At 37.5% G+C, this 11,323-nt stretch overlaps 2 protein-coding genes across 2 annotated transcripts; one reads left to right on the top strand and one right to left on the bottom strand.

Annotated features, from left to right (window-relative positions):
* The first annotated feature begins 992 nt into the window (after positions 1 to 992).
* LOC122078978 (glutamate decarboxylase-like) lies at positions 993 to 3,047 on the top strand. The gene is made up of 5 exons (XM_042645186.1): positions 993 to 1,210; positions 1,384 to 1,598; positions 1,840 to 2,093; positions 2,195 to 2,247; positions 2,396 to 3,047. Exons 1-5 carry the CDS (start codon positions 1,025 to 1,027, stop codon positions 2,882 to 2,884), a joined length of 1,197 nt encoding a protein of 398 aa, XP_042501120.1. The 5' UTR covers positions 993 to 1,024; the 3' UTR covers positions 2,885 to 3,047.
* Positions 3,048 to 6,255: 3,208 nt separating this feature from the next.
* LOC122079074 (universal stress protein PHOS32) lies at positions 6,256 to 8,850 on the bottom strand. Its single transcript, XM_042645317.1, has 4 exons — positions 8,508 to 8,850; positions 8,291 to 8,400; positions 8,085 to 8,203; positions 6,256 to 6,519 (listed from the first exon to the last, which is right to left on the bottom strand). Exons 1-4 carry the CDS (start codon positions 8,680 to 8,682, stop codon positions 6,429 to 6,431), a joined length of 495 nt encoding a protein of 164 aa, XP_042501251.1. The 5' UTR covers positions 8,683 to 8,850; the 3' UTR covers positions 6,256 to 6,428.
* Positions 8,851 to 11,323: the final 2,473 nt, after the last annotated feature.

Here is an 11,323-nt window from a genome sequence, read left to right as displayed (position 1 = left end):
TTTTTCTGGTGGAAAAATTAACGGTCACTAACGGTGGCTTAACGGTCCAGTCGGCTACGTGAATTGAAAAAGGAAAAAAAAAGGGAGAGAAAGCGTAGCCCTGCAGCGTGGCCCCGTGGAGCCAATAGGAATGTACATTTAGGTATCTAATAGAAGAGGGAGGGTGCGGTGGTCCTTTCATTAATTGTCTCTGTGTCTAGATGCTGGCAGGATAGTGTTCTTTTCTTTATTTAAAAAAAAAAAAAATCTCAGCTGAGTCAAGGGTCAAGAGGCACATGACTATAAAATATAACTGTAGATATTATATTTTTTTAACTGTCACTGTTCCTTGGTTTGATACTTCACGAAGGAAGACCTCTCATCGAGTCTAAACCCTCACGAAAGAAGTGGCTTATTGTTTAAACTTTTAAGTTTTCAAATTTCCAAAGGGGAGGAGGGCTTGAAGCAAACCTTTCTTCCAAATCCTTCTATCGTAAAATTGGTACTCCAACACGAAACCCTTACCCTTTATAGATTGCCATAATGGTGAGAGGGTGGAGGAAAACTTTCTCTGAAGAAATACTAATAGAATGTCGTATTTGTGTAATGAAAAAATATATATATTTTCTCTTGCCCTCTCACATCTTGATCACGTTATTTTACTTAGTTTCTCCTCACACTGACTGTGTGGGGAACATTTTGGCTCTTGTAAATTTGATGCAAGTCTTATAAACTTTTGGATGGAAATGATAGAAAGTGGAAATTTTTTTGCTATTTCCTGGGCTTCAGCCGAGCAGCTGCAACACTATGGTAACAGTCAAAGCAATGGAATCCAGGGGCAGGTTTGAAAATACCCACCTAGGGTGAATTTTTTCACTCCCACCCTTGAGATTTTATTCCCTTGGCTGGTGCCAGGGGTTAGCTGCAACCCAGGCAACAATGAAGTTTTGATAGCACATCTATTCAATGTAATCTTTAATTCTTGGTTCAGTATTTAATTAGTACATTTTCCTTTTTTAAATTTTATTAGAATCGATGTGTCAATATGATAGCACATCTATTCAATGCTCCACTTGGGGACTCCGAGACTGCCGTCGGTGTTGGAACCGTGGGTTCGTCGGAGGCGATAATGCTTGCCGGGCTTGCTTTCAAGAGGAAGTGGCAGAACAAGAGGAAGGCTGAGGGCAAACCCTACGATAAACCTAATATAGTCACCGGAGCCAATGTTCAGGTATCTACTTCTTCACATCTTTCAGACCATTGGATTAGAATCAATTTGTAAACATATATGTAATGGACAATGTGGGCCTTGGGCCTCATTAGAGGGCCAGAAACTGGGTCTGTCCAAGCTACCTAAGATCGTTGTCTTTGCACTCACAATGAATGGTTTGGCTTATGGTTTAGGTCTGCTGGGAGAAATTCGCAAGGTACTTTGAGGTTGAGCTGAAGGAGGTGAAGCTTAGGGAAGGCTACTATGTGATGGACCCCAAGAAAGCTGTCGAAATGGTTGACGAGAACACCATTTGTGTCGCTGCTATTTTGGGTTCGACCCTTAACGGGGAGTTCGAAGATGTCAAGCGATTGAATGATCTCTTGGTAGAAAAGAACAAGCTAACAGGGTATGTGGTTTGATTCTCCTAGTAACAGAAACACTTATGGTACATTGGTCTCATTTTTGGACCAAAGATTTGTCTCATGTTGCAAGAAGCCCAAACTGAGCCCAGCCCAATTCTGAATCAGGCAGAGATTGTCATCGCCGGTTCACCCAGTTTTTCAGAATTAAACCGGCTGGCTTGGCCGTAACTCTAACCACCAGGTACTTAAGTCAAAAACTGATAGTATTATCTTGCCTTGTTGCAGATGGGATACTTCAATTCATGTTGATGCAGCTAGCGGTGGATTCATTGCACCATTCATTTACCCAGAGCTCGAATGGGACTTCCGGTTGCCACTGGTTAAGAGCATCAACGTTAGCGGCCACAAATACGGTCTTGTCTACGCCGGTATTGGTTGGGCCATCTGGAGGAGCAAGGAAGACTTGCCTGAAGAACTCATCTTCCACATTAACTACCTTGGAACTGATCAACCCACCTTCACCCTTAACTTCTCTAAAGGTAATTAGACCATAGTCTATCATAAAAAATCGAATTCGAACCGCACAAGCCACATGAACCGGTCATTAATTTAACCCTTTGTGGCTTTGTAAACATTGCAGGTTCTAGCCAAGTTATTGCTCAGTATTATCAACTAATTCGCTTGGGCTATGAGGTGAGTAATGGGTATAATACTAATGCAACCATCATAGTTTTGCAAACCAGACCGGTAATTCTGGTTAAACTATATAATGGGCCAGTCTGGTTGCGATCATTGTTATCATGATTTTTGTCTTATTATATTTTTCTTTTTTAATGTTTAGGGTTACCAAAATGTCATGGAGAATTGCCGGGAAAATATGATAGTGCTAAGAGAAGGATTGGAGAAGACAGGGAGGTTCAACATTGTCTCAAAGGACAATGGGGTTCCACTTGTGGCATTCTCTCTTAAGGACAATAGGAAGCATAATGAGTTTGAGGTATCGGACTTGTTGAGAAGGTTTGGATGGATTGTGCCGGCCTACACAATGCCAGCGGATGCACAACATGTAACTGTCCTTCGTGTTGTGATCCGAGAAGATTTCTCCCGCACCCTTGCTGAGCGACTTGTGCTGGATATTGAGAAGGTATTGCATGAGCTTGACACTCTACCCTCCAAGATTTCGGCTAAATTGACAATGGAGAATAAAGAGAAGAAAGCATGTCGTAATGGAAGTGTTGTATTGAAGAAGACCGCTTTAGAGACTCAGTTGGAGATTACTACGGCCTGGAAGAAGCTTGTTTTGGAGAAGAAGATTAACGGTGTTTGCTAATAGTCCTCTCAATGAGATTTTTTTTCCCGGTTTTCAGTTATCATTTTCTCTATTGTTAATGCTCATCTTTTGTGAGTCCATAATTGGCGTTGTTAATTTCGAGTAATGGAGGCTTTGTACTGTAACGATTTTGTTTTTTTAACATGATTTTGGGTCTAGCACACTTTTTTGCATTTCTATTTTTTTAGAGTGATTCTGCATCTTAAATGTTGTATGGTAATCGTAAAAAAAAAATGATTTTGTAACCTGAAAGAAACAGAAACATGTATGGTTCGTACTTAACAGAATCGTTTCTGTTAGAAACCAATATTTACATAAAGTGCCATCTTCACCATGGGTGTCAAAGTTGTGATTTTTAAATAAAATCTAAGGATAGTCAATGGTTTTTTAATAAATTTTTGGGTTATGAAAACCATCATTACCCAAATAGCTTAAGTCGAATGAGACAAATAAGAATAACTCTATATCAACAACATGGTGTTCACTTCAAATATGAAATATTTGGCCGTGTTTCCTTGCCATATGAAATATGAAATGTTTCAACAAAAATATGATCTATCATAATAACATAAAAGTATGAATAAGAAGAAACAAAGTTCAAACCCTACTGAAGTGACAGAAATTGAAGAGTTCAGTGTTGAATCACAAAGCTTTCAGTCAGACGATGAAACAAACACAAAGCAAGGTATTTTAGAGAGTAGAGATCCTTAGAGGTGTGTGTTGAGGGTTTTGATGACAATTAATCTTTACTTGTATTCTTGTAGGCGACCGCAGACAGCCAAAGAGGGAGTGGGATAATCAATCATTGAAATCCAGGCAAGGTTTGAAAGTTATGGGCAACAGATTTGATACTGGAAACCGCAAGAACACCCAAGTGAATAGAAATTACCGTGATGCTTCAAATGGAATGAAGGAAATAGATTCCATTGATATAGATGGCCGAGGAAAGGCATTATCTGGTAACATTACAAGCTACTAAATCCCATCCTGAACATGAACGGATTGCATGGAAGGCCTTCATTGTTTATGTTGATTGCAGATGAAGCCCGAAAAATCTACAGAGGGCAAGTGCCGTCAACTGTCCGATGAGTTAGATCTGGTTAAGAAATGGTATCCACTTCTTGATTATCTGAGCACATTTGGACTAAAGGAATCACACTTCATCCAAATCTATGAGAGACAGAAGTGACAAGAACAAATTCAGGGGGGCAGAGGGAGAAGAGATCAAGAAAGAAAGGGAACGAGAGTGAGAGAAAGAGAAAGAGAAAGAGCGAGAGAGATCTTGCAATACAGTTTCGTGCATAGAGGAACCTTGAAGGCTCGAACTCGCTGGAACAACAGAAAACCTGCAAAATAAGCAAAATCAGTGGGGAGAGAGAGAGAGAGAGAGAGAGAGAGAGAGAGAGAGAGAGAGAGAGAGCGCATCCCACCTCGCAGACGGATGGCAGATCGAAGATGGTGACAACTCTGCTCTTCGTTTCAGCTCTGCTTCTCTCCTCTTCTCTCCTCTAGATGTTCTCCAAGTGCAAAGTGGGGTTAAGGTTTACAATATCCTTGAAACATACCTTTTGTTATGTTTTGAAGGTAATTTCCCCATTTACCCTTCGTAACTTAAGTGTTACATATGTTTCGGCGCCTTTTGCTCAGAATCAATTCTGAAAATGAAAAGCAAGTTTTTCATGCTCCAAAAAAAGGATTCCAAAGTCTCATAAGTGCCCGGTTCATTTCAAAAAAACAAGAAATTGAACGGGGCTTCCCATACAGGTTTTACCTCATTTCTGTTTCAAAAAAATAAAAAAACATAAGAACCCATTTTTTAGAACGTTACAGCTCAGAGCCGTATTGACTCGTTTTTGTTATTCGAGAGTCGTTCCTTTGTTTTCAATGAAATATAAAGTTTGAACAACTTTGAATCAAAGTTTGAACAACTTTCTTTGCTTACTTTACTAAAATTTAACCATTGAGATGCATGCGAGGTCTACTATCACATAGAATAACGTTTAGGCATAGTGACGCCTAAAATGAAAAATAATAAAATCTTATACCTATATAATAGAGGAATTATTCAGTACCACCCCTAAATTTGAAAATAACTTAGCGTAACCCCTAAAAAATGAAAATAATGTCTAGTAGACCCCTCACTTTTTCAAAATTATATCTAAAAAACCCATTCCATTAGGTTTAAGGCGTTAAGTGATGATGCCATCAGGCATTTTTTTTGCTAAATGGTCAATCTACCCTTATGGATATGTTAAGTTACTATAATGCCCTTCGTCCCCAATTAGAAAAGCAGAGATTAGAATATGACAATCCCTAAATTGACAACCGCTTCAATTCTGGATTCACCAGTAATTTTCTCTTTTCTCAGGAATGAAAGTTTATGGTGGTCAAAATGAAAGTTACCGGTGGCCTCGAGATCACTTAGCGGCATCAACTGCTTTCAAGAAGAACCGCCTGCGGTTCCCGTTGCCCGTTGACGGAAGTTGATTCGTTCCCCTCTTTTTGGCCAAATCTGTAGAAAGGGATACTACTATTGGTTATACGAATGCCTTCCCAGATGATTCATTCATGGACGTTTCGTGAGCTCTTCGGAGCTTTTCTGGATCTTTGGTTATCGCTTCTCCTGCTATGTGGATCGGTCCTTAGCTTCTTTGCTTCCAAATTCTTGGGTTTCTTCGGTTGGCACTTGCTAGACTTCTTGTAGATGCTGCTTTTTGATTTCCCAACTTAGAAGACCACTTCTGTTCAGATGTCTGTGAAGACCCACTTCCCATTCGATTCCACCAGGAAGAATGAACAAAGATGCCAATTGGGTGTTAGATTATTGGGAGATAATGGCCGTTGTGATGAACCTAAGGAGATAGAGGGAGAATCCTCTTGTAGTTCCATCACCGAAGCCGATAGAAGATCTCATAGCTTTGCTGTTAGAAACTCATTGCCTAAGAGGGAATCAGGTGGGTTTGGATTGATGGGTTCTGCTGAGCTTAATGGTTGTGCTGATGTTAAGGGGAAGGGAATTGTGAATCAAAGGCGAAGGTTTGGTTTACATCGATTGTTCGTTCTACAGAGCTCTAATCGTCACTCTCGAGAAAAAATTTTGCTGCTATTTGAGTTGCAGGAACTTTCATGCAACCCGGCTTTTTGCTGCTAACAGTTTACTCTCCCAACTAAGGTCGTGGCTTAGAGAGAGCATATAATGGTTTGGAAGAAAATAAGTTTTTTTTAGAGTTTAAGTATAAGGGTAAAAGGGACATTTCTCACTTTCAATTAACGGTGTTAAAATTAAGGGTGCGGTAGACATTATTTTCATTTTTAGAGGTTACGTCAAGTTATTTTCAAATTTAGGGATGGTACTGCATAATTTCCTTATATAATTACAAAAGGCAAACATATCTGTTATTTCCATACGTCATTGTAAGTTAATTAAAGATTCATGTCACAAGGGTTAAAAAAACCATCCAAAAACCCCACAACCAAATAGAAACGCATGGTAAGTTCTTATAATGAACGTACAGACTTCCAAACTCTCAAAGGGGGAGGGGGATTATGGCTTGGATACTGGTGTCCCCTTAACAACTGTGACTGGACATGTGGCATTCACCACCACATGATTGCTCACACTTCCAAGCAAAACCCTGCATTATCACCACCATAGTAAGATTTAATTCCTGCTTCAATGGTTTGGGGGAAAAAAAAAATAAGGGATTTAATTCACTTGAAAAAGGAAGTAGTCAAGAAAAGAAAGGAAAATATATTCAACGAGGAGGCGTGATCAGAGTTAGTTAAGATGGGAAATGGTAAAAAAAAAAAAATTCATTACGCTGTGTTTGAAATGGTTCATAACTCGAACAGGATGATAAAATTTTGAAAAAATAGGAGAAAAAAAAAGGGACAATTCGGGTTTTAAACGATTAGATTTAAAAAATATTGAACCAATAAAGGGTATATATTGTTGGATCAATTCATGTCTGACTAATATTTTATGCACACTAATTAGATATTAATATTTGATGTACTAATTCTAAGTTTGCATGATATTAAATTATTTTTTTGAATAAAAAACTAAAATTTTTAATGTTCAAATCTTATCACTGAAAAATAAACGTCAAACCCATTTCAAACGGTTCATATTTTTTTGACCCTTTTTAGTCGTATAATTGAAAAATAAAAGGACAAAAAAAAATTAAATAAATAAAGAATCTGCGAAAAAAACACGCAGGATAATTGATAGGCTATATAGTAAAAAGATTATACATGGTGGAGTATCAAAATGATCATTAACCCTAGGAAGTGCATAGCCTGTGGGTTACATTACCAGGAGTTTCCTCAATGATCCATTGATATGAATAAGCCTCATCTCAACTGCTCAAATATCAGCTATATGGTAGATAGAATGAATTCTAAATTTTGTGGATGAGTACCTAGATCATACTCTTCCTGCCTACATGTCAAATTTCAACCCAAAAAGACACCACAAAATGGAAAATTAAGTTTTGAAATTCTAGGAATTACGAGATAATGCGTAGGCATACATAGAGAATTGAAAACTACAAGAATTGGTACAAAGCATGGGAGAATATTTTATTGAATTAGATTATGAATATGTTACTAATCGAAAGACTTGTCTATCTAATGATATGGCTCAAATAGTCGACCACCACCTCATCCTTCCATGTGGCTCAAATAGTAGATTGTTGAGATATAAAGATTATCTCCCCTAAGGGTACCTTGAGACTGAGACCTAGAACCGTCCTAGAATTGATCCATTAAAACCCAGAACCTACCTATTCTGTCATTAAATGGGACGATTCTGGGAGCTGATTTTGGGATGACTATTAAATTAATGGGATGGAATAGTTTTGGACCAGTTTCCCAACAAGTCATTGAAAGACCAATAAGGAACTAACTGGATCCAAAACTGCTGGGGCCTATTCGAGATGCATATTTACTTACTTAGGATTACTTAATACTTAATTTTTATGGCTTATATAAGGGTTATGTAATAATTAAAAAAAAATTGTGTCAAAAGAAACACTTATAATAAAATGTTGACTACAACCTAAGGTTTCGTTTAAGTACTTCACATTCCAAGCTCATGTTAGCAACTTGCCTCGAATTAAAGAACAAAAAATGTTTAAAAAAAGAAAAAGGAAAGAAAAAGAAACAGGATAGAAGATGAAATGTAAAGAAAGAAACCAACCTTTTAAGGACTCCTAAGCCCCTGCTACCAACCACAAGGGAATCAAGCATGAGATCTTCCACAGCATCACACAGCTTCTCCCTTGGATCACCCCAATACACCTTACTCACCACTGTGATCTGTTAATTCCCACACAAACCCAAATCAGAATTCTCTCTATATATTTGAAAATTACAGTCTAGAGAGAGATGGAAAACGGGAAATACCCCTTTTGTCCTCGATTCTGTATCGAGAAGATCAAGAATCTCTGAATCTAGGGTAAGTCCGTATTGCTTCAAGACGGTCCTCTCTCTAAGTTCTTCAAGAGGAATCAAAGCTGAAAACCCACAAAAATGAAGAAAACATATAAGGGTTTGAGCTTAAAAGGAGAGGAGGAGGAAGAAAAAAGTTAAAGAGGAGAGAGAAAGGTTAAAGGGTAGAGACGTGATCCAGTTTGTTCCCAAAGCTTTTTCTGGACATTATCAGACTTGGGAGATTGAACACGAATCAAGATGATGCGATCTCCACCCTCCACTAGATTATCAATGGCCCATCGAAGGGCTGCTTTGCTGGTTGAAGAGTTGTCTATCCCCACCCCAACAGTGCGTGCCTGCGCCATTCTTTTTCTCTTCTTCCCTTCTTCCCTTCTTCCCTTTCCTTTCTTCTTCTTCTGTTTCTGCCTCTCTGTAATTTTGGAATTTGAGAATTTTAGGTTGCTGGGCCTTACAAAGATATGGTGATAAGAGAGAGAGAGAGAGAGAGAGAGAGAATTTTGGCAGTAGAGTTGCCAACTCATCACACAGGGTGTCTTTATTCCGTCTCTGCATTCTTTTATTGGGAAAAAGTCTGTTCCATCTTTTAGGACATTCTTGAAAGTTCCCGAAGGGAAAGAAATTGTAGGAGTTTTTATTTTTTATTTTTTATTTTTAAATAAGCGTAGGAGTTACTGTTCCTGTTTATGAACTTCCTACTGGTGCAGATGTACATAAGTCTAGAGACTAATGGGAAAGTGCATAGAAACATCTTCAGAATGAGATAACATAATGAAGGCTATTGGTAGGGATGGTAGGGGAAAAAAATCGTCTGTAATTTCGATCTCGTACAATTCTGTGTAATACCACCTTCAGGCGGTGACACGTGTATTGATACCAATACAATAGCCCAGATCTTATTTAAATGTTTTTTCACTGATTTAATGTTTTATTAGTTGTACCAGATCTGGGCCATTGTATTGGTATCAATACACGTGTCACTGTCTGAAGATGGTATTGCACGGAATTGTACGAGATCGGAATTACAGACGATTTCAACCCGATGGTAGGAGTTACTGTTCCTATTTATAAATTTCCTTTTATAGATAATAAACGAAAGGGGCAATATAACACTACCTTGCAAGTGCAGCAGTGCAGGTATACATAAGCGTGTGGGCCAATGGGAGGGTAAATGGAAGCATCTTCAGTATGAGGGTAGCATAATCTTTTCACACATGTTGTGTTTAAGCATAAACATATGCAAGTGGATAGCATTATTTCTTCCTAAATGAATATAAGGCTCGCTTGTATGGAAGGCTATTGATAGGGGTGGGATTTAAGTAATGAAAAATTTTAATGGGCTATTGTTTTCTGTTTGAGAGCGGTTCCTAAGCCTAGAAATAAGGGCATGCGCCTCCATGAAGGGCACGGTAGTCATTGTGTGCTCCCTATGTCTGTGGCATAGAGGCTACTCTTATATAGAAAACATTGTTCCAATTTTTATTTATTTTTAGGGAAAAAGAATCATTCTTGATTGTGTGCTAATGCAAAGACCCAATGAAGTGGCACACATGGGCATGAAGATAGGGTGGGTTGTTGAGGTTTTACAAGGGTGAGGGCATAATTTTACCACCCTTTGTGTCTGGGCACACGGGCCATGTGATCAGGGATGGCACTTATGTCCCTCTCTTTTTTATTTTTATTTATTTTTTATTTATTTTTATTTGTATGAAATATTGAGGTGTTTAGTTAATTTATTGTGGATCTTGGCGCAACAATAGGGTTGTTCTATTGCGACCTTATGTCAATGAGTTTAAATTAAAAAATAGCCTATCCACGAAGTGGGAATAAAGCTGTAATCATTATGACCCTCGCTAGACCCCGCAATAGTGAGAGCCTTATACACTATATACATCATTTTTTTCCTACAATTAGTAGGTTACCGAATTCTTCAAATAAATCGTGTTTTCTATGGGCTTCTCATGTCACAACTCCCGTATCAATTCCATCTATCCGGAATATTAATTGAGAAGGAAAAATTATTAGGCAACCTCTTTTTTTGTAATGACTAATTGTATTATTCACAAAATTGAAAAATCTACTTTATGTGCTCGACAATACTTTTTTCCTTCGGTCTCCCTGTGAAACCAACCTAACATTTGTGGTGTTTAAGGTTCCGTTTGGTTGCAATGAGAATTTAAAAGGAAGGGAAGTGAAATTTTCATACTTTAAAAATAAATGTTTATAATCATGAGTAATCGTATAAACTACTTAATTTTCTTAACCATATATAGTAATCATATATTTTACATATAAATTTTATTTTACATGTAATTTTTATTTTACATATTATAGCAAAGGGTTTTGGATGCAAAGTAAAGTGAATAACCAAATATGGAATTATTTGAACTTAATATTAAAGTCACAAGGATAATGATTGCATATATATATATATATATATTTTAAGTATGAAAATTTTACTTCCCTTTCCTTTAATGTAGGATTTATTTATTTTCTTATTTGTCTCAATTGACCATTGATTGGGTTCCATTATGGAAACCCAATATTTGATTTGATTACAAATTGTTTTGGATTCTATTAAGGATACCTACCATATTTGTTTGGTTGCAAATAGAGAAAATTGCTCTCTAATTGATTGGCCAACTTTAATGGAAGATAGACATTGTGTTATTAAATAAGACTAAGTCCCCTTGTATGGTTACGTCCTAATTTCACTCATTAGAGAAATGCATTGAGAAAATACTAAGGAGAAAAACTCCATTGAAGAAGAAGTTGCTCCATCATTCAAACAAGAACGGCATCAATGGTTGCGCCAAGCTTCACTGGAAACAACAAATCATCGACGGTTAACGGTATATCGTTTCTCTCTCTAATATTAAAATGGTTCATAGTTTATTAGCAAGATCTTTTAATATGATTAGGAATTATGATACTATAAATTCCATCATTTAATTCTCGTTACAACCAAACATAACATAATGAAAATGT

This window comes from Macadamia integrifolia, chromosome 5 (assembly GCF_013358625.1).
Source record: "Macadamia integrifolia cultivar HAES 741 chromosome 5, SCU_Mint_v3, whole genome shotgun sequence".
NCBI lineage: Eukaryota > Viridiplantae > Streptophyta > Magnoliopsida > Proteales > Proteaceae > Macadamia > Macadamia integrifolia.
Note: the sequence above shows the minus strand (reverse complement) of the source record. Positions and strands in the feature narration are given on the sequence as shown.

Coding starts and splice junctions, on each gene's coding strand:
- LOC122078978 (XM_042645186.1), top strand. CDS start 1,025: ATGATAGCACATCTATTCAATGCTCCACTTGGGGACTCCGAGACTGCC. Junction 1,211..1,383: donor TCACCGGAGCCAATGTTCAG/GTATCTACTTCT, acceptor CTTATGGTTTAG/GTCTGCTGGGAGAAATTCGC. Junction 1,599..1,839: donor GAAAAGAACAAGCTAACAGG/GTATGTGGTTTG, acceptor GCCTTGTTGCAG/ATGGGATACTTCAATTCATG.
- LOC122079074 (XM_042645317.1), bottom strand. CDS start 8,682: ATGGCGCAGGCACGCACTGTTGGGGTGGGGATAGACAACTCTTCAACC. Junction 8,401..8,507: donor TTGGGAACAAACTGGATCAC/GTCTCTACCCTT, acceptor GTGGGTTTTCAG/CTTTGATTCCTCTTGAAGAA. Junction 8,204..8,290: donor CAGAATCGAGGACAAAAGGG/GTATTTCCCGTT, acceptor GGGAATTAACAG/ATCACAGTGGTGAGTAAGGT.